General features: G+C 53.4%; 1 protein-coding gene across 2 annotated transcripts in view; it reads left to right on the top strand.

Moving 5' to 3' along the window:
- The first annotated feature begins 3,511 nt into the window (after positions 1-3,511).
- Positions 3,512-23,134, top strand: part of LOC129836536 (AN1-type zinc finger protein 4-like) — a 53,864-nt gene continuing 34,241 nt past the window's right edge. The window contains exons 1-4 of one of the 2 annotated variants that reach the window (XM_055902851.1): positions 3,512-3,865; positions 5,406-5,715; positions 13,770-13,845; positions 14,811-14,878. In XM_055902851.1, coding sequence (XP_055758826.1) covers positions 5,532-5,715; positions 13,770-13,845; positions 14,811-14,878 — 328 coding nt within the window. In that variant the 5' untranslated portion in view covers positions 3,512-3,865; positions 5,406-5,531. Of the gene's footprint in view, positions 3,866-3,889; positions 4,127-5,405; positions 5,716-13,769; positions 13,846-14,810; positions 14,879-23,134 lie in introns of those variants that run through there. The other variant, XM_055902852.1, reaches the window with a different exon arrangement.

Below are 23,134 nucleotides of genomic sequence, written 5' to 3'. Positions count from 1 at the left end.
GTGAGTGGGTGTTTGTGTGTAGAGTCTATAAATGTATGTGCATATTGTGTGTGAGCAAATGATGGATTGAGTTGGAGTGTGTTGGAGTATCAGTGTGCGTAACTGTGTAGGGCTCTGTGAGTGTGTATAGAGACAGTGCAAAATAAGAATAAAATGCAGGGGTCAACAATAAGAGTTACACAGAGGCCTGTACTCCAGAGCGGGATCGATTTGGAGATGGAGGGGTCCGTCATGGTCTGGGGCAGTGTGTCACAGCATCATCGGACTGAGCTTGTTGTCATTGCAGGCAGTCTCAATGCTGTGCATTACAGGGAAGACATCCTCCTCCCTCATGTGGTACACTTCCTGCAAGCTTATCCTGACATGACCCTCCAGCATGACAATGCCACCAGCCATACTGCACGTTCCTGCAAGACAGGAATGTCAGTGTTCTGCCATGGCCAGGGAAGAGTCCGGATCTCAATCCCATTAAGCATGTCTGGGACCTGTTGGATTGGAGGGTGAGGGCTAGGGTCATTCCCCCCAAGAAATGTCTGGGAACTTGCAGGTGCCATGGTGGAAGAGTGGGGTAACATCTCACAGCAAGAACTGGCAAATCTGGTGCAGTCCATGAGGAGGAGATGCACTGCAGTACTTAATGCAGCTGGTGGCCACACCAGACACTGACTGTTACTTTTGATTTTGACCCCCCATTTGTTCAGGGACACATTATTCAATTTCTAATAATCACATGTCTGTGGAACTTGTTCAGTTTATGTCTCAGTTGTTGAATCTTATATTCATACAAATATTTACACATGTTAAGTTTGCTGAAAATAAACGCAGTTGACAGTGAGAGGACGTTTCTTTTTTTGCTGAGTTTATATCATTGAGTTAATAAAGCCGCATACAAACATGGTCCCTTTTTTGTTATCTTGAGTAAGGGTGCTCCAAAATGCAGGTGTGTCAGTCTAGCTCAGTGCTTTCTGTGGTGGTGGGGCAATCAAGCAGAAAATATGGAGCGTTGCACCGTGATTAGCTCAGTGTTCTGTCACTCATGGGGACACTATGTCACCTCCAAGTAAGGGTAGAGCTAGACAATTCTAGCCCCTTGGTTGTTGCCATAGAGTTACATTAGAAGTGCCCATCCAAGAAGGGTCAAGATCATTGACCACAGATAAAATGAGGTCAAATCACATATCTACTCTAGCTTTGGACTGATCATGTCAACATCATACTTTCAAAATCTTAGCTAGCTGTCATCATCATGAATTAAGTCGACAATCTAATGGCAAATCCTTTTTAATCCTTGTCATATGAAGAGAAATTATAGATAAAACGTATCTGTGTTCATTGGCCATTGGACATAAACATTACACAACAAGTTGGAAATCGCAAATTCAACAATGAGTGGTTTGTAAGAAATCAGTGTGGCTAACTGCAAGCATTGCAAATCAATCATTATCCTGCTATTCAGTGGAGTGGCTGTGTGGTCTCTATTCCTAGTTGAAAATTAGAAACATTCAACATGGCCATGCTGTCAATGAAGCATGATTTGTGCCACGCTCAAAACAACTGTTAACTCGGAACGGCAAAATCTGACTTTAGTGAGTTCAAGACAACTGAAAAATTAGCTACGACTGGGAAAATACATTTTGAACTTTCATCCAACTCGGAAATGTAAATTCGGAACATAGGCCTCTTTCTAGCGCTACGACCTGAAGATGACTAACGTCATCATGATTAGAATTTTTTTCCCCCCAGCTCTGTTGTCTTGAAAGCCCCATAAATCCAGAGAATGCCAGACACAAAATTTGCCCACGAAGGACCGCCGCGCCACCTTCCTGTTCAAGTGAGCACCCCAAAGTGAGTCCAAAAATAAACTGTATGCTGCTGCATAAATGATGTAATATGCCAGGGAGATATGTATACTGTAGCTCAGAAAGTAATACTAACTGTATTTTATCTAGTAAGCTGTTAGTAGCCCATGTGCCTCACCCTAATAATTTGTTCTATTTTCACCTCTTAATTTCGCCTACTGTTCTGACTTGGTGGGACACATGTAGCATATAACCTGTTTTTGATAAATGTAATCATCAAATATTGTAAGAGCTTTCATTGTCTGCTTATATGCCTCCTTTATTTATCCTACGGTTCTGACTTGATGTATAGGGAGAACACTGTAAGAACGGCCCATGTTCTGAATTCTGTTGCTGTACATTTAAAAAGTGATAGCCAGGTGTAGCAGTGGTAAGGTGTTGGGACTCTGCTGTTGGGATAGCTTTATGTAGGTCCTAACAGTTTGTGGGCACCGTTTGTCACCATTCATGTATTGTTTAGTGGCTTTGCTGGCATGCGTCCCACTTTTTTTTTTGCCTCACCAAGATTTACATGCAAAAATCGGCACTGTATAGAAGTCTTGGATGGCAGGGAGCTCCGTCCCAGTGATGTACTGGGCTGTCCACACCACCCTCTACAGCATCATGCGATTGAGGTAGGTGCTATTGTCATACCAAGCAGTGATGCAGCCAGTCAAGATGCTCTCAATGGTACAGCTATAGAACTTTTTGAGGATTTGAGGGCCCATGCATAAACCTTTTCAGCCTCCTCAGGGGGAAGAGGTGCCGTCGCACCTTCTTCACAACTGTGTAGGTGTGTGGACCATTTTAAGTTCTTAGTAATTTGGAGACTGAATAACTTGAAACTCTCTACCCACTCCACTGCAGCCCTATTAATGTGAATGTTGGGGCGGTATGCAAATTGGAGTGTGTCTAGCCTTTCAAAGCACTTCATGATAACAGATGTGAGTGCTACAGGGCGTTAGTCATTGTGGCATGAAGCCTTAGAGTTTATGATTGCTTAAAGAGAACTTGTACACTTCCAGTTATTCAAATGTAGAGAGACAACCGTTTTGCATTATTCCATGAAAGGTTAGTTTGTTGGACTATCAGTATTTTTGTCACTCTGAAGCCAGTGTTCTTGTTGTAGTGTAACAGTATAACTTTAGTCTGTCCCCTCGCCCATACCCGGGCTCGAACCAGGGACCCTCTGCACACATCAACAACAGTCACCCACGAAGCATCGTTACCCATCGCTCCACAAAGGCCGCGGCCCTTGCAGAGCAAGGGGCAACACTACTTCTAGGTTTCAGAGCAAGTGACGTAACTGGTTGAAACGCTAGTAGCGCGTACCCGCTAACTAGCTAGCCATTTCACATCCGTTACACTCACCCCCCTTTCAACCTCCTCCTTTTCCGCAGCAACCAGTGATCCGGGTCAACAGCATCAATGTAACAGTATAACTTTAGTACGTCCCCTCGCCCCGACACGGGCGCGAACCAGGGACCCTCTGCACACATCAACAACTGACACCCACGAAGTGTCGTTACCCATCGCCCCACAAAAGCCGCGACCCTTGCAGAGCAAGGGGCAACACTACTTCTAGGTTTCAGAGCAAGTGACGTAACTGATTGAAACGCTAGTAGCGCGTACCCGCCAACTAGCTAGCCATTTCACATCCGTTACACTAGCAGAAAGGGTCCGTCTCTGTGACCAAACAATATTGGTCCCGTCTCTGTGTACTCCTCATTGGTTCACCTAGACTTTTCACGTTGCGTTATAGGATGCCTTTGTTGTCAATCAAAAGAGTCACAATGGGCTGGTTCAGGAGCCTCCTGTTTTTTGACAGGTGAGATGAGTAGTGTTCACGAAAACCCAAAGGTTTACCTATCTATCACAGTTCATGGGCAATAAGGACAGCTTTCAGGCTTTACTTTTTATATTTAAGCATGAAGATAAGCAGACCCTTTTGATTCTAACCTACAATGTCGAATCTGAAGAGGAGAGTAGGCGTAGCAGCTTGCTAGCCAGCCATCGACCCAAGCAAGGTAGGTAGCCATTGTTTGGGTTGCTGAAGTGGTTAGCTCGCTAACTAGTTCTAGCTAGCTAGTCGCAACATATTTAGTTAGATTAAAGAACTTGCTAGTTAGCTATATAATGAATGCTTTTAGTTTGCTGCTACTGTCTTTCATTTGTGCTATTTTATTGTGTCAAGCTATTTAACATACGGAGTGTTTGTAGTCTTGGGACGACAGCCAGTTGTTCATCGCCGGTGTACTCTTGCCAGCAGGTCTTGGGATGCTGTCATGGTGAGTTCAAAACTCTAGGGTTTCTGGTGAGACCGAGAGAGAGAGAAGCTTGCAGTCTGGTCGTGTATTAACTAGCTAGCTTTGAAGTTAAAATTTTTGTCAAGTATTTGCCATGTGTAACAAGCAAGCCACTGATAAAGGCAAGATTAAAACCCTTTGTTTTCACGATTGACACACATTTAGGGCAGCTGACTGTTCAAATTGTATAATATAGCCTTAACTGTATTCCCAATGTTTAACGTGGTCTTTACAGTGTTGGTGTGAGAGGGATCTCTAGTTGTTTGCCTGTCAATCAGCCCACAACTTTACATTTGCATGCTTTTAAAATGAAATGTTACTGCAGTCACATAAAATACAGGTTAACTGTCAAGAGGCCTGCCACAGTGCCTGCAGAGAGCTGTCTGTGTGTTTGACACCACATACTCCTCCCAATGGCTTTATATAGGCTAAGAGCTGACTATATTGCAGCCAGGAGCTGTGGCCTGGGCCTTGCTCTCTGCAGAATGTTTCATGAAGGTGCTTATAATGATTTACACTCGTCACTTCAATTGTACTGTAATTTCTTGGTCTAAACTATTGATCTCTCATATAGACCTAGGCCTTTTTAAGGTGACAGTTGGTGACATTTCAGTGTGTGTCTTGGTGTGAGAATATTTTTATATGCATTTCTTCCGAATGACAATGACATAATGGAATGCTTTGCATTCTGCTCACTAGTATTAACAGAGGGGGTTTGGCCTCCTTGCATATTGTAGAACCTAGATGTTTTATGTTGATAGTTGATTGTTGTCAGGGAAGTACAGGACTCCTTACCTACCAGGTTCATACAGGCATGTCAACTCCACCCCTCCTTCCAAACTTCGTTTTTTATTGAACCTTTATTTAACTAGGCAAGACAGTTCTTATTTACAATGACGGCCAACCCTAACTCGGACCATGCTGGGCCAATTGTACGACTCCCAATCACGGCCGGTTGTGATAAAGCTTGGAATCGAACCAGGGTCTGTAGTGATGCCGATAGATCAAAGCAAATGTATTTATATAGCCCTTCTTACATCAGCTGATATTTCAAAGTGTTGTACAGAAACCCAGCCATAAAACCCCAAACAGCAAGCAATGCTATAGCACTGAGATGCAGTGCCTTAGACTGCTACGCCACTCAAAATCACTGTTTGTTTTTGTCTCTTTTGCCTCATGGTGTCTGTGTATGAGGAACAGACACGGGTGACCTTGGACTTAGAAGAAAGGTCAAGGTACTGAGATCTCTCTCTCTCCACAGCTTGGGGCTTCCTGCATGATGTGTTACCGTGGTGACAACAGAGAACACCCATCCCCCTCTCCCTTCCCCTGGGCCGCCGCCCCTCCCACACCCTCCTCCCCCTAAAGCAGTCCTGACCTCACCAAGATGCCGGACAGAAAGGAGCCACCTATCTATAACGACGACAGTGTGGGGACCTTCCAGTACAAGTTGCCGTTCTACGAGACCATGGAGCTGTTCATCGAAACTTTGACGGGGACCTGCTTCGAGCTGCGTGTCTCGCCCATCGAGACAGTCATCTCTGTCAAGGCCAAGATCCAGAGGCTGGAAGGTACGGTATATAACAGTACAGTAGTGACTTACTGACCCATCATGTAGGTTATAAGGCTATACTGTTTCCCCTTCCTTTACTTAAGCAGGATAGGCTCCCTCCCTGTCTAACACTGTCTGGTGAAATGCGACCTGAAAAATGGCCAATTGAAAATGATTTATGAATATTAATAAGCTCAGACTCAATGCAATACTAATCCTGGCTGCCTAGAATAAGAAACTAAAAAGATATGCGTTGATGTTCACCTTCTTGCACAGAAGATGAGCCAAGCAATACAAAATACATTTCTAAGCCAAGAAGAGGAATGGATACAAATGCATTCAATTGCAAAGAATGGCTTTCTGCTTTAGTAGAAACATTTATATCCTCACAGCATCAGACTTAGTATATCACCCTGCTCCTCCGGCCAAGCAGACAAAGGCTCTGGCTAGTTGGCTTTCCACACACACGTTAAACCTTTTTTTAATCCAATCACTTTACTTTCATCATTTATTCGGCCTCATCTTCCGTCCGTCTTCCTTGAGAGCTCGATAGAGCACTGCACGTTTGGGATATTAAAGGTCCCAAACGGCCTCATCAATCCAGCCACGGCTGAGCCTGGTGAGGTGGGAGGCTCTGGGAGCCAGTGTGTTTAGTAGTGATGAAGTACAGCTGGGGGGATGGAGGCGTTCCAAATGGCATCCTATTCCCTATATAGTACACTACTTTTTACCAGGGCCCATAGAGGAATAGGGTGATGTTTGTGATGCAGATTGTGTGTAGAGTGATGGTTGTGAGAAGAAGAAAAAAGAAGCTAAGGTTTGAGATAGCTAACAGGCACTAGTGCTGACAACAGAGAGGTGAAAGTCTCTAGCAGAGATTGACAAAAAATTCCGTCAGGAGACAGACTCTTTGAACTACTCTGGATGCATCTCAGTAGTCTACAGTAGCCTCCTGCTTGTCTCCTCATCCTACTCTTACTGATCTGAAAATAGGTTGGAAGTAGACTATCATTAGATAGTAGATACCTATCATTTCCATAGCGATGCAACCATGCCTAGATTCCCTGGGCTAAGGTGTTCTATTTGTTGTATTTCTTTGTCTTGCTCCCTATCTGAGGATGTTTGTGGTTCTACTCGTTTTATTTCTACCTCTCTCTCTCTGCGTGTTGTGCTCTCTTGCAGTCAGTCAGTGGGGGGTATGTTAGTCAGGGCTGCGTGACTGGGCATGCCTCTTCACAATAGAGTAGTATGGCACTGCTCTGGCCCACTCACAAACACTGGGTTCCCTCCAGCACTCACTGGGCCAACGAGTGCATTCAGCGTGGGGAGAGGAGCTGGAAAGAGGGAGGGAGGCTGTGTCCCAAATTACATCCTATTTAGTGCACTACTTGTGACCACAGCCCCTATACTGTATAGGGAGTATGGTGCCATTTGGGATGCTGTCGGGGGGGGGAGTCCTCTGTCCTCAAGTACCCCAGCAAGGTTGTAGAGCAGGGATGGGCATGCGGCCCCCTTTTTGAAGGCCAGGGATTGCATTTTTTTGTTTGGGGTGTGGGGGACTTTTTGGGGGTTCTAAACTTACTTTTGTGAGGTAGAATACACAAGGTGAACTTTAGAAATTTGGTTGTGCACCAACAGTTTCTCTTACAGTATGTTAGTCACAGATAGCCACTCAATTAGCCCATGTCAGCAAACATTAGTCTAACGGCCAGCTATCTAAACTTGTATTAATCAAGGTCGAAATAGAGACAGGGCCCCCATTGAGTTTGTTAGTCAGTCTCACTCGGGTATCATATTAAAAACTGCAAACATTTCCCTCCACCCTATGGCAAAACGTGTAGAATTGCAGAAAATTAACACTAAAATCAAAAAAGGTGCATGAAATGAGTTATAAAATTCTAAATCTTCTCTCCGGCCCCATGGCAAAATGTGTGTAATTGTAGCAAACTAGATTTTAAACAGGAACATCTTCTCTATACCCCATGGTGAAATGTGTTGAATTGCACAAAATTTACTTTATTAATTTCTCTCCGGGGGGGGGGGGGGTTAACTGCGGCACCTCATGATGAGTTTGTATTTTTAGTGGCCACCACCGCATCAAAGGTTCCAATCTCTGCTGTAGAGAGAAGGAAAATAAGTCATAACTCAAGTACCTTAGTATGGTTGTAGAGTGAGGGAAGAGAATACTCTTCCCTGTTTATACACTGCAAGTGTCATGCTCTCTAGTTATGCCCAGCTTATCTGTTGTGAGATGTCAATGTGTGAGTGTTTTCACGCTCAAGTTAAGTGCTAGTTTCTAATGGTCTTCAGAGTAAAGTTTGCATTGTGGCCTGAGTCTGTCTTTAGCATGCTATGTCCTGTAGGGGGCATGAGTGAGTCATCTTTCTGGTCTGTGGCGATGGTGCTGCTGGAAAGAGTTTTCCTAGCCTAGCTGTCTGCTAGAGCGGAACATGTTGACTGTCTGTGAAACTGACCTTTCAACAAATAACCACAAAATGTTTTCCCTCCAAATAATACATCTGGACCCATATTCATAAAGCGGCAGAGTATGGGTGCTGATCTAAGATCAGTTTAGTCTTTTAGGTTATTCTTCACCCCAAGACAGCTATGGCCTTTGTATTTCGCATGCTGTGAAAAGGGTGCTTTTTCTCAGTTCTTCTGATGTCCTTTGTCTGTCTCTCGATGTAAAAAAAATAAAAAAATAAAATAAATTCTTTCACACACTTACCTCTTTACTTATTTTAGATTTAAGGGAGTCTGTAGGTCGCATTATTTAGCGTACAGCAAATGTAATTATATATACTGAACAAAAATATAAATGCAACATTGAGTTACTGTTCATAGAAGGAAATCAGTCAATTGAAATAAATTAATTAGGCCCTAATCTATGGATTTCACATGACTGGGAATACAGATATGCATCTGTTAGTCACAGATACCTTAAAAGACAAGTAGGGGCCTGAATCAGAAAACCAGTCAGTATCTGGTGTGACCACCATTTGCATCGTGACACACCTCCTTCGCATAGAGTTGATCAGTCTGTTGATTGTGGCATGTGGAATAAGCATTTCACTGTTGAATTTGGCACACGTGACAAATAAACTTTGATTTGAATGTTGTCCCACTCCTCTTCAATGGCTGTGTGAAGATGCTGGATATTGTCGGGAACTGGAAAACGCTGTCGATCCAGAGCATCCCACATGCTCAATGGGTGTCTGGTGAGTATGCAGGCCAGGGAAGAACTGGGACATTTTCAGCATCCAGGAACTGTGTACATATCCTTGCGACATGGGGCCGTGCATTATCAGGCTGAAACATGAGGTGATGGCGGCAGATGAATGGCACAACAATGGGCCGTAGGCATTCTGTTCACAACGTTGACATCAGCAAACCGCTTGCCCACACGACGCCATACACGTTGATGTGAGGCCGGTTGGACGTACTGCCAAATTCTCTAAAACAAAGTTGGAGGAGGCTGATGGTAGAAAAATTGTCAACAACTCTGGTGAACATTTTCTGCAGTCAGCATGCTATTTGCACGCTTTCTCAGCTTGAGACATCTGTGGCATTGTGTTGTGTGACAACTGCACATTTTTATAGTGGCCTTTTATTGTCCCCAGCACAAGGTGCAATGATAATGCTGTTTAATCAGCTTATTGAAATGCCACACCTGTCGGGTGAATGGATAATCTTGGAAAGGAGAAATGCTCACTAACAATCTCCTTTCCAAGATTGTAAATACATTTGAGAGAAATAAGCATTTTGTGCATATGGACCATTTCAGCTCCTGAAACATGGGACCAACACATTGCGTATTATATATATATATATATATATACACTGCTCAAAAAAATAAAGGGGACGCTTAAACAACACAATGTAACTCCAAGTCAATCACACTTCTGTGAAATCAAACTGTCCACTTAGGAAGCAACACTGATTGACAATAAATTTCACATGCTGTTGTGCAAATGGAGTAGACAACAGGTGGAAATTATAGGCAATTAGCAAGACACCCCCAAAAAAGGAGTGATTCTGCAGGTGGTGACCACAGACCACTTCTCAGTTCCTATGCTTCCTGGCTGATGTTTTGGTCACTTTTGAATGCTGGCGGTGCTTACACTCTAGTGGTAGCATGAGACGGGGTCTACAACCCACACAAGTGGCTCAGGTAGTGCAGCTCATCCAGGATGGCACATCAATGCGAGCTGTGGCAAGAAGGTTTGCTGTGTCTGTCAGTGTAGTGTCCAGAGCATGGAGGCGCTACCAGGAGACATGCCAGTACATCAGGAGACGTGGAGGAGGCCGTAGGAGGGCAACAACCCAGCAGCAGGACCGCTACCTCCGCCTTTGTGCAAGGAGGAGCACTACCAGAGCCCTGCAAAATGACCTCCAGCAGGCCACAAATGTGCATGTGTCAGCATATGGTCTCACAAGGGCTCTGAGGATCTCATCTCGGTACCTAATGGCAGTCAGGCTACCTCTGGCGAGCACATGGAGGGCTGTGCGGCCCCACAAAGAAATGCCAACCCACACCATGACTGACCCACCGCCAAACCGGTCATGCTGGAGGATGGTGCAGGCAGCAGAATGATATCAGACCTTCTTGTTGCGTGTCTGATAATCTACCATTTATATAGGAGTGGTTAAAACATGCTAATAATGGTCCTCTGAGTATATACATTTAAAAAAAAAAAATTGTATACTTCCACTGGTATGCCATCCAGCCCTGGAGTTTTCCCAGCCTTAAATGCTTTAAAACTTCTTACGGCTGAGATCCCATTAACGGGATCGACTTGACAACAGCCAGTGGAAGTGCAGGGCACCAAATTTAAACGACAGAAATGTCATATTTAAAATTCCTCAAACATACAAGTATTTTACATAATTTTAAAGATAAACTTGTTAATCCCACCACAGTGTCCGATTTCAAAAAGGCTTTACGACGAAAGCACACCATCTGATTATGTTAGGTCAGTACCTAGTCACAGAAAAACACAGCCATTTTTCCAGCCAAAGAGAGGATTCACAAAAAGCAGAAATAGAGATAAAATGAATCGCTAACCTTTGATCTTCATCAGATGACACTCATAGGACTTCATGTTACACAATACATGTATGTTCTTTTCGATAAAGTTCATATTTATATCCAAAAATCTCAGTTTACATTGGCATGTTATGTTCAGTAATGTTTTGCCTCCAAAACATCTGGTGATTTTGCAGAGAGCCACATCAATTTACAGAAATACTCATAATAAACATTGATAAAAGATACAATTGTTTGAAATGGAACTTTAGATAAACTTCTCCTTAATGCAACCGCTGTGTCAGATTTCAAAAAAACTTTACGGAAAAAGCACACCATGCAATAATCTGAGTACGGGGCTCAGACACAAAAGCAAGCCATACAGGTACCCGCCATGTTGTGGAGTTAACAGAAGTCAGAAATAGCATTCTAAATATTCATTTACCTTTGATGATCTTCATCAGAATGCACTCCCAGGAATCCCAGGTCCACAAATGTTTGTTTTGTTCGATAACGTTCATAATTTATGTCCAAATACCTCCTTTTTGTTTGTGACAAAAAGGCCAGACAAAAAGTCTAAGAATTCCATTACAGTTCGTAGAAACATGTCAAACGATGTATAGAATCAATCTTTAGGGTGTTTTTAACATAAATCTTCAATGTTTCAACCGAAGAATTCCTTTGTCTGTAGAAATGCAATGGAACGCAGCTAACTCTCACGGGGGCGCACCTGAGTGAGCTCTGACTCGATCAGCTCTTATTCCCTCATCCTTCACAGTAGAAGCATCAAACAAGATTCAAAGACTGTTGACATCTAGTGGAAGCCTTAGGAAGTGCAATATGACCCCATAGACACTGTATATTGGATAGGCAAACCTACAAACCTCAGATTTCCCACTTCCTGGTTGGATTTTTTTCTCAGGTTTTTGCCTGCCATATGTGTTCTGTTATACTCACAGACATCATTCAAACAGTTTTAGAAACTTCAGAGTGTTTTCTATCCAAATCTACTAATAATATGCATATCTTAGCTTCTTTGCATGAGTAGCAGGCAGTTTACTCTGGGCACCTTATTCATCCAAGCTACTCAATACTGCCCCCAGCCATAAGAAGTTAATTGCATCAAGAAGTTTCTCCTCTGTAATTTGGCCTTCACATGAGTCTTTCTGTACATATGTTAATTTTACATTATTATTAGGGGAAAAATCCATACAATTAGTTTGTTAATGGAGATGGAGGAGACTGAAACAAACATATTCTTAAAGTACTTCACTTCATCTTTCAAAATATAATTTGGTGAATCGTGCGTGACTCGATTTGTAACAAGTTTCAATACATTTGTTTTGGTAGCATTTCTATATTGAAGATTGAAAAATAATTTGGTGCATTTTTCCCCATATTCCATCCAGTTCGCTTTATTTTTATAATATATTACACTTGATCTTTCTTGAATAAGGTCCTCCATTTCTTTTTGTTTTTCCTCAACTTATTCTGTGCCTCTATGCGTTTATATTTTTGTTCAGTGTAGTTAGAACTGCTTTTCTAAGGGTTGCCCCTTTGACCTGACAAAATTGATTGTAATGACAGCCTCCCACTGGATGGAGCCAGAGACATGTTTATTCAACAGAGAAGCCTCTGAGTGTCCTAGAACTGTCTTTTTTGTGTTCTGACTTAGAAAACGGTGGGAAATTCATAAAACAAGTAATGTGAACATATTATCAGGAAATCTAGTGCCCGAATTCGGGCAATGTAATCTTATGAGGATGCTGAATAAGATTATATTGACAGGGTACCTGATCCAAGTGCAGCACTCCCACTCTGAAATGCTTTGTGAATATGGCCTCTGTAGTGTCGTCACTTTCTGGCCATACTAGAGATGATGGAAGTATGTTTCTTCTTGCCTGGCTACCCACACTCCTTGCTACGGTCAAAAATTACACCACGCCTACAGACGTTAGTTTCTTCTCCGCAATGAGTCTGGAGCAGAGTACCGATTTCACCAAATGCGAACACATTCGGGACCTTCTGATTGGTCCACAAACTGATGGGTTGGGCCAGAACACGTGTGGGTATTGCGGCGGTTTTAAAATGTAATTGGCTTTGATACTCTTGATTGGTTCGAGACGATCCAACCGCTGATAGCCTTTGTTTTGTACAATGCCACTCGTCACCACAGACGACTTCAATGATGGCAGTCTCAGACTAAAAGTATGTAGCGATTGACAGAGCAGCGGACGAATTGAGAGTTGTCAGGCTATGGTTCTTCTTTTTATTTATTTTTTATTTAACCTTTATTTAACTAGGCAAGTTAGTTAAGGACAAATTCCTCTTTACAATGACGGCCTACCAAAAGGCAAAAGGCCTCCTGCGGGGATGGGGGCTGGGATTAAAAATACAATTAAATGAAAATATTGGACAAAACACACATCACGACAAGAGACAACACTACTTCAAAAGAGACCTAAGACAACACAGCCTGGCAGCAACACATGACAACACAGCATGGCAGCAACACAAAACATGGTTTAACATTATTGGGCACAGACAACAGCACAAAGGGCAAGAAGGTGGAGACAACAAAGAACATCTAGTCGCTCGCGAGCACCCTTACCTGCCAATCTATAAATTACGTCTCCGTAATCTAGAATGGGTTGGATGATTATCTGAATCAGGGTTAGTTTGGCAGAAGGAGTAAAAGAGGAGCGGTTATGAAAGTCTAGATTTTTAAGCCTGCATCTTTATGTGCTGAGAGAAGGACAATGTACTGTCTAGCCATATTCCCAAGTACTTGTATGAGGTGACTACCTTCTTTCTCTGCTTTACTTTCTAACCACATAAATTGGTTGATTTCTCAGTGTCTTATAGTACTTTTGTTCATGGATGTTCTGTACTGTAATTCTTCCTGTGTGGTTATCCTAAAAGGTTGGTGGAAATGAGAGGGGTGTTCTGTACGGTAATTCCTTACTTGGTTATGAGGTTGGAGGGAGGGGGAGATCTTGTGTAAATTCACCTCTGTCTGTTCTGTCGTCTTGCTTGCCCCCCCCCAGGTATCCCTGTTGCCCAGCAACACCTGATCTGGAACAACTTGGAGCTGGAGGATGAGTACTGTCTGCATGAGTACTGGTGAGTTTAACTAGGTCGTGTTCATTTGGCACCAAACTGAATGAAACTGGGAGAGGCTACCTGGACTAAGTAAGAGTAGTTCTTTTACCTTTCTGTTCCAAAGCATTTTAAAATGTTTCCTGTTACGTGCCCTAATTAACACAACCCTGTTCACAACCCTTTTGAATTTATTTTTTTAATCTCTGGTCAGTTAACTGGGACCTATTGTCATATATATAGCAATGCCCTGTAAACGAACCATGAACTTTGATCTTGTAATTAGTGGTTCATTGAAATTAGTGAAGTGGAGGACTTGACTATATGCTTTGAAATGAACTCCCCTTGTAGTGAATACATTTTCTCCCCAAGCCCTGATATCAATGAACCAAAGATGCCGAATTGGCTACAGTCACATATTGAATGTGTTTGTGAGTTGTCAGTTTTATTAGATACAGACCCAGTCTACAGATTGTAGATGGTGGTTGCGTCATGAATGCTTGTCGCTTAATTTTCCACATGATCTGTCCCCGGTGAGGTTTAGTTAGGTCTGAGTAACAACAAAACATCCTTTTGAAGTCTGAGAAATGGAGGGCGAGAGTGGGTGGATTTGTATAAAACGGACGTTCCGTTTGAATTCCAGTGGAATTCCCAGATGTGTCCATAAGTTCATCTGGAGCGCAGACTGACTGAGGAACGATGTTTGTTCCGGAATAATTATCGTTTTCCCAGTCAGTTTATTGGGCACCAAACATAAGAAAACCAACTGAAACAGGGAAAGACTACCTGGAAATGCAAATGTTTTTTGATAATGATGATATGTTTTCTGCTGCGTGCCCTAATGAACACCACCCGTGCCTGAACGATCAAGAAAGCTGTAAGGCAAAGCAATACGGTGATAGCTTAACCGATCCTTCCAAGGGACTTGGGACAGCTTCAACATAATTGCTGACATTTATCTTGTTGTCTGTCTATTTGTGTTTCTGCAGTATTGCTGAGGGCTGTACTCTGAAGCTGGTGCTAGCAATGAGAGGAGGACCAATCAACACCAGGAGAGGTAGGTAGCTAGGGGGAGATGTTGGGATTTCTCTACCCTCACTGCTGTACACCCATAAGTATTCACACACAGTAAATTCACCTATTCTAGTCCTGTAAGCCTCTGTAGCAACATGTTGATTTGATGAACACTGCCCTAATGTCCATTAAGTGATTGGTTGGTTCTTTCTCTTGGGCAGTGTCCATGAAATACTTGGTGGCTGACTGACTGAGTGGCTGACTGACTGACTGAGTGGCTGGCTGGCTGGCGGACTGAGTGGCTGGCTGGCTGGCGGACTGAGTGGCTGGCTGGCTGGCGGACTGAGTGGCTGGCTGGCTGGCGGACTGAGTGGCTGGCTGGCTGGCGGACTGAGTGGCTGGCTGGCTGGCGGACTGAGTGGCTGGCTGGCTGGCGGACTGAGTGGCTGGCTGGCTGGCGGACTGAGTGGCTGGCTGGCTGGCGGACTGAGTGGCTGGCTGGCTGGCGGACTGAGTGGCTGGCTGGCTGGCGGACTGAGTGGCTGGCTGGCTGGCGGACTGAGTGGCTGGCTGGCTGGCGGACTGAGTGGCTGGCTGGCTGGCGGACTGAGTGGCTGGCTGGCTGGCGGACTGAGTGGCTGGCTGGCTGGCGGACTGAGTGGCTGGCTGGCTGGCGGACTGAGTGGCTGGCTGGCTGGCGGACTGAGTGGCTGGCTGGCTGGCGGACTGAGTGGCTGGCTGGCTGGCGGACTGAGTGGCTGGCTGGCTGGCGGACTGAGTGGCTGGCTGGCTGGCGGACTGAGTGGCTGGCTGGCTGGCTGGCGGACTGAGTGGCTGGCTGGCTGGCTGGCGGACTGAGTGGCTGGCTGGCTGGCTGGCGGACTGAGTGGCTGGCTGGCTGGCTGGCGGACTGAGTGGCTGGCTGGCTGGCTGGCGGACTGAGTGGCTGGCTGGCTGGCTGGCGGACTGAGTGGCTGGCTGGCTGGCTGGCGGACTGAGTGGCTGGCTGGCTGGCTGGCGGACTGAGTGGCTGGCTGGCTGGCTGGCGGACTGAGTGGCTGGCTGGCTGGCTGGCGGACTGAGTGGCTGGCTGGCTGGCTGGCGGACTGAGTGGCTGGCTGGCTGGCTGGCGGACTGAGTGGCTGGCTGGCTGGCTGGCGGACTGAGTGGCTGGCTGGCTGGCTGGCGGACTGAGTGGCGGGCTGGCTGGCTGGCGGACTGAGTGGCGGACTGGCTGGCTGGCTGGCTGGCTGGCGGACTGAGTGGCTGGCTGGCTGGCTGGCGGACTGAGTGGCTGGCTGGCTGGCTGGCGGACTGAGTGGCTGGCTGGCTGGCTGGCGGACTGAGTGGCTGGCTGGCTGGCTGGCGGACTGAGTGGCTGGCTGGCTGGCTGGCGGACTGAGTGGCTGGCTGGCTGGCTGGCTGGCTGGCGGACTGAGTGGCTGGCTGGCTGGCTGGCGGACTGAGTGGCTGGCTGGCTGGCTGGCGGACTGAGTGGCTGGCTGGCTGGCTGGCGGACTGAGTGGCTGGCTGGCTGGCTGGCGGACTGAGTGGCTGGCTGGCTGGCTGGCGGACTGAGTGGCTGGCTGGCTGGCTGGCGGACTGAGTGGCTGGCTGGCTGGCTGGCGGACTGAGTGGCTGGCTGGCTGGCTGGCGGACTGAGTGGCTGGCTGGCTGGCTGGCGGACTGAGTGGCTGGCTGGCTGGCTGGCGGACTGAGTGGCTGGCTGGCTGGCTGGCGGACTGAGTGGCTGGCTGGCTGGCTGGCGGACTGAGTGGCTGGCTGGCTGGCTGGCGGACTGAGTGGCTGGCTGGCTGGCTGGCGGACTGAGTGGCTGGCTGGCTGGCTGGCGGACTGAGTGGCTGGCTGGCTGGCTGGCGGACTGAGTGGCTGGCTGGCTGGCTGGCGGACTGAGTGGCTGGCTGGCTGGCTGGCGGACTGAGTGGCTGGCTGGCTGGCTGGCGGACTGAGTGGCTGGCTGGCTGGCTGGCGGACTGAGTGGCTGGCTGGCTGGCTGGCGGACTGAGTGGCTGGCTGACGGACGGACGGACTGAGTGGCTGGCTGACGGACGGACGGACTGAGTGGCTGGCTGACGGACGGACTGAGTGGCTGGCTGACGGACGGACGGACTGAGTGGCTGGCTGACGGACGGACGGACTGAGTGGCTGGCTGACGGACGGACTGAGTGGCTGGCTGACGGACGGACTGAGTGGCTGGCTGACGGACGGACTGAGTGGCGGACGGACGGACTGAGTGACTGACTGACTGACGGACGGACTGACTGACTGACGGACGGACGGACGGACTGACGGACTGACGGACTGACTGACTGACTGACTGACTGACTGACTGACTGACTGACTGACTGACTGACTGACTGACGGACTGACGGACTGACGGACTGACGGACTGACGGACTGACGGACTGACGGACTGACGGACTGACGGACTGACGGACTGACGGACTGACGGACTGACGGACTGACGGACTGGCGGACGGGCGGACGGGCGGACGGGCGGACGGGCGGACGGGCGGACGGGCGGACGGGCGGGCGGGCGGGCGGGCGGGCGGGCGGGCGGGCGGGCGGGCGGGCGGGCGGGCGGGCGGGCGGGCGGGCGGGCGGGCGGGCGGGCGGGCGGGCGGGCGGGCGGACGGACGGACGGACGGACGGACGGACGGACGGACTGAGTGGCGGGCGGGCGGACGGACGGACTGAGTGGCTGACGGACGGACGGACGGACGGACGGACGGACGGACGGACGGACTGAGTGGCTGGCGGGCGGGCGGACGGACGGACGGACGGACGGACGGACGGACGGACGGACGGACTGAGTGGCTGGCGGGCGGGCGGGCGGACGGACGGACGGACGGACGGACGGACTGAGTGGCTGGCGGACGGACGGACGGACGGACGGACTGAGTGGCTGGCGGACGGACTGAGTGGCTGGCGGACTGAGTGGCTGGCTGGCTGGCTGACGGACGGACTGAGTGGCTGGCGGGCGGGCGGACGGACTGAGTGGCTGGCGGGCGGGCGGACGGACTGAGTGGCTGGCTGGCGGGCGGACGGACTGAGTGGCTGGCTGGCTGGCGGACGGACTGAGTGGCTGGCTGGCGGGCGGACGGACTGAGTGGCTGGCTGGCGGGCGGACGGACTGAGTGGCTGGCTGGCGGGCGGACGGACTGAGTGGCTGGCTGGCGGACGGACTGAGTGGCCGGCTGGCGGGCGGACGGACTGAGTGGCCGGCTGGCGGGCGGACGGACTGAGTGGCCGGCTGGCGGGCGGACGGACTGAGTGGCCGGCTGGCGGGCGGACGGACTGAGTGGCCGGCTGGCGGGCGGACGGACTGAGTGGCCGGCTGGCGGACGGACTGAGTGGCTGGCCGGCTGGCGGACGGACTGAGTGGCTGGCCGGCGGGACTGAGTGGCTGGCCGGCGGGACTGACTGGCTGGCCGGCGGGACTGACTGGCTGGCCGGCGGGACTGACTGGCTGGCCGGCGGGACTGACTGGCTGGCCGGCGGGACTGACTGGCTGGCCGGCGGGACTGACTGGCTGGCCGGCTGGCGGACGGACTGGCTGGCCGGCTGGCGGACGGACTGAGTGGCTGGCCGGCTGGCGGACGGACTGAGTGGCTGGCCGGCGGGCGGACGGACTGAGTGGCTGGCCGGCGGACGGACGGACTGAGTGGCTGGCCGGCTGGCGGACGGACTGAGTGGCTGGCCGGATGGCGGGCGGACTGAGTGGCTGGCCGGCTGGCGGGCGGACTGAGTGGCTGGCCGGCTGGCGGGCGGACTGAGTGGCTGGCCGGCTGGCGGGCGGACTGAGTGGCTGGCCGGCTGGCGGGCGGACTGAGTGGCTGGCCGGCTGGCGGGCGGACTGAGTGGCTGGCCGGCTGGCGGGCGGACTGAGTGGCTGGCCGGCTGGCGGGCGGACTGAGTGGCTGGCCGGCTGGCGGGCGGACTGAGTGGCTGGCTGGCGGGCGGACGGACTGAGTGGCTGGCTGGCTGGCGGACGGACTGAGTGGCTGGCTGGCTGGCGGACGGACTGAGTGGCTGGCTGGCGGACGGACTGAGTGGCTGGCTGGCGGGCGGACGGACTGAGTGGCTGGCTGGCGGGCGGACGGACTGAGTGGCTGGCTGGCGGGCGGACGGACTGAGTGGCTGGCTGGCTGGCTGGCGGACGGACTGAGTGGCTGGCTGGCGGGCGGACGGACTGAGTGGCTGGCTGGCTGGCGGACGGACTGAGTGGCTGGCTGGCGGACGGACTGAGTGGCTGGCTGGCGGACGGACTGAGTGGCTGGCTGGCGGACGGACTGAGTGGCTGGCTGGCGGACGGACTGAGTGGCTGGCTGGCGGACGGACTGAGTGGCTGGCTGGCGGACGGACTGAGTGGCTGGCTGGCGGACGGACTGAGTGGCTGGCTGGCTGGCGGACGGACTGAGTGGCTGGCTGGCTGGCGGACGGACTGAGTGGCGGGCTGAGTGGCTGGCTGGCTGGCTGGCGGACTGAGTGGCTGGCTGGCTGGCTGGCGGACTGAGTGGCTGGCTGGCGGACTGAGTGGCTGGCTGGCTGGCTGGCGGACTGAGTGGCTGGCTGGCTGGCTGGCGCACTGAGTGGCTGGCTGGCTGGCTGGCGGACTGAGTGGCTGGCTGGCTGGCGGGCGGACTGAGTGGCTGGCTGGCTGGCTGGCGGGCGGACTGAGTGGCTGGCTGGCTGGCTGGCTGGCGGGCGGACTGAGTGGCTGGCTGGCGGGCGGACTGAGTGGCTGGCTGGCTGGCTGGCGGACTGAGTGGCTGGCTGGCTGGCTGGCGGACTGAGTGGCTGGCTGGCTGGCGGGCGGACGGACGGACGGACGGACTGAGTGGCTGGCGGACGGACGGACGGACGGACGGACTGAGTGGCTGGCGGACGGACGGACTGAGTGGCTGGCTGGCTGACGGACGGACTGAGTGGCTGGCTGGCTGGCGGACGGACTGAGTGGCTGGCGGACTGAGTGGCTGGCTGGCTGGCTGACGGACGGACTGAGTGGCTGGCGGGCGGGCGGACGGACTGAGTGGCTGGCGGGCGGGCGGACGGACTGAGTGGCTGGCTGGCGGGCGGACGGACTGAGTGGCTGGCTGGCTGGCGGACGGACTGAGTGGCTGGCTGGCGGGCGGACGGACTGAGTGGCTGGCTGGCGGGCGGACGGACTGAGTGGCTGGCTGGCGGGCGGACGGACTGAGTGGCTGGCTGGCGGACGGACTGAGTGGCTGGCTGGCGGGCGGACGGACTGAGTGGCTGGCTGGCGGGCGGACGGACTGAGTGGCTGGCTGGCGGGCGGACGGACTGAGTGGCCGGCTGGCGGGCGGACGGACTGAGTGGCCGGCTGGCGGACGGACTGAGTGGCTGGCCGGCTGGCGGACGGACTGAGTGGCTGGCCGGCGGGACTGAGTGGCTGGCCGGCGGGACTGACTGGCTGGCCGGCGGGACTGACTGGCTGGCCGGCGGGACTGACTGGCTGGCCGGCGGGACTGACTGGCTGGCCGGCGGGACTGACTGGCTGGCCGGCTGGCGGACGGACTGGCTGGCCGGCTGGCGGACGGACTGAGTGGCTGGCCGGCTGGCGGACGGACTGAGTGGCTGGCCGGCGGGCGGACGGACTGAGTGGCTGGCCGGCGGACGGACGGACTGAGTGGCTGGCCGGCTGGCGGACGGACTGAGTGGCTGGCCGGATGGCGGGCGGACTGAGTGGCTGGCCGGCTGGCGGGCGGACTGAGTGGCTGGCCGGCTGGCGGGCGGACTGAGTGGCTGGCCGGCTGGCGGGCGGACTGAGTGGCTGGCCGGCTGGCGGGCGGACTGAGTGGCTGGCCGGCTGGCGGGCGGACTGAGTGGCTGGCCGGCTGGCGGGCGGGCGGACGGACTGAGTGGCTGGCCGGCTGGCGGGCGGACTGAGTGGCTGGCTGGCGGGCGGACTGAGTGGCTGGCTGGCTGGCGGACGGACTGAGTGGCTGGCTGGCTGGCGGGCGGACTGAGTGGCTGGCTGGCGGGCGGATTGAGTGGCTGGCTGGCTGGCTGGCGGACTGAGTGGCTGGCTGGCTGGCTGGCGGACTGAGTGGCTGGCTGGCTGGCTGGCGGACTGAGTGGCTGGCTGGCGGACTGAGTGGCTGGCTGGCGGACTGAGTGGCTGGCTGGCGGACTGAGTGGCTGGCTGGCGGACTGAGTGGCTGGCTGGCGGACTGAGTGGCTGGCTGGCGGACTGAGTGGCTGGCTGGCGGACTGAGTGGCTGGCTGGCGGACTGAGTGGCTGGCTGGCGGACTGAGTGGCTGGCTGGCTGGCTGGCGGACTGAGTGGCAGACTGAGTGGCTGGCGGACTGAATGGCCGGCTGGCTGGCTGAGGGGCTGGCCGGCCGGCCGACTGACCGAGTGGCTGACTGACTTACTGAGTGGCTTTCTAACTGACTGACGGACGGACTGAGTGGCTGGCTGGCGGACGGACGGACGGACTGAGTGGCTGGCTGGCGGGCGGACGGACTGAGTGGCTGGCTGGCTGGCGGACGGACTGAGTGGCTGGCTGACTGACTGACTGACGGACTGAGTGGCGGACGGACTGACTGAGTGGCTGGCTGGCTGGCGGGCGGACGGACGGACGGACTGAGTGGCTGGCGGACGGACGGACTGAGTGGCTGGCTGGCTGACGGACGGACTGAGTGGCTGGCTGGCTGGCGGACGGACTGAGTGGCTGGCGGACTGAGTGGCTGGCTGGCTGGCTGGCGGACGGACTGAGTGGCTGGCGGGCGGGCGGACGGACTGAGTGGCTGGCGGGCGGGCGGACGGACTGAGTGGCTGGCGGGCGGACGGACGGACTGAGTGGCTGGCGGGCGGACGGACGGACTGAGTGGCTGGCTGGCGGACGGACGGACTGAGTGGCTGGCTGGCGGACGGACGGACTGAGTGGCTGGCTGGCTGGCTGGCTGGCGGACGGACTGAGTGGCTGGCTGGCGGGCGGACGGACTGAGTGGCTGGCTGGCGGGCGGACGGACTGAGTGGCTGGCTGGCGGGCGGACGGACTGAGTGGCTGGCTGGCGGGCGGACGGACTGAGTGGCTGGCGGGCGGACGGACTGAGTGGCTGGCTGGCTGGCGGACGGACTGAGTGGCTGGCTGGCTGGCGGACGGACTGAGTGGCTGGCTGGCGGGCGGACGGACTGAGTGGCTGGCTGGCTGGCGGACGGACTGAGTGGCTGGCTGGCTGGCGGACGGACTGAGTGGCCGGCTGGCGGACGGACTGAGTGGCTGGCCGGCTGGCGGACGGACTGAGTGGCTGGCCGGCGGGACTGAGTGGCTGGCCGGCGGGACTGACTGGCTGGCCGGCGGGACTGACTGGCTGGCCGGCGGGACTGACTGGCTGGCCGGCGGGACTGACTGGCTGGCCGGCGGGACTGACTGGCTGGCCGGCTGGCGGACGGACTGGCTGGCCGGCTGGCGGACGGACTGAGTGGCTGGCCGGCTGGCGGACGGACTGAGTGGCTGGCCGGCTGGCGGACGGACTGAGTGGCTGGCCGGCGGACGGACGGACTGAGTGGCTGGCCGGCTGGCGGACGGACTGAGTGGCTGGCCGGATGGCGGGCGGACTGAGTGGCTGGCCGGCTGGCGGGCGGACTGAGTGGCTGGCCGGCTGGCGGGCGGACTGAGTGGCTGGCTGGCGGACGGACTGAGTGGCTGGCTGGCGGGCGGACGGACTGAGTGGCTGGCTGGCGGGCGGACGGACTGAGTGGCTGGCTGGCTGGCGGACGGACTGAGTGGCTGGCTGGCGGGCGGACGGACTGAGTGGCTGGCTGGCTGGCGGACGGACTGAGTGGCTGGCTGGCTGGCGGACGGACTGAGTGGCTGGCTGGCGGACGGACTGAGTGGCTGGCTGGCGGACGGACTGAGTGGCTGGCTGGCGGACGGACTGAGTGGCTGGCTGGCGGACGGACTGAGTGGCTGGCTGGCGGACGGACTGAGTGGCTGGCTGGCGGACGGACTGAGTGGCTGGCTGGCTGGCGGACGGACTGAGTGGCTGGCTGGCGGGCGGACGGACTGAGTGGCTGGCTGGCGGGCGGACGGACTGAGTGGCTGGCTGGCGGGCGGACGGACTGAGTGGCTGGCTGGCGGACGGACGGACTGAGTGGCTGGCTGGCGGGCGGACGGACTGAGTGGCTGGCTGGCTGGCGGACGGACTGAGTGGCTGGCTGGCTGGCGGACGGACTGAGTGGCTGGCTGGCGGGCGGACGGACTGAGTGGCTGGCTGGCTGGCGGACGGACTGAGTGGCTGGCTGGCG

Source organism: Salvelinus fontinalis, chromosome 37 (genome assembly GCF_029448725.1).
Source record: "Salvelinus fontinalis isolate EN_2023a chromosome 37, ASM2944872v1, whole genome shotgun sequence".
NCBI lineage: Eukaryota > Metazoa > Chordata > Actinopteri > Salmoniformes > Salmonidae > Salvelinus > Salvelinus fontinalis.
Note: the sequence above shows the minus strand (reverse complement) of the source record. Positions and strands in the feature narration are given on the sequence as shown.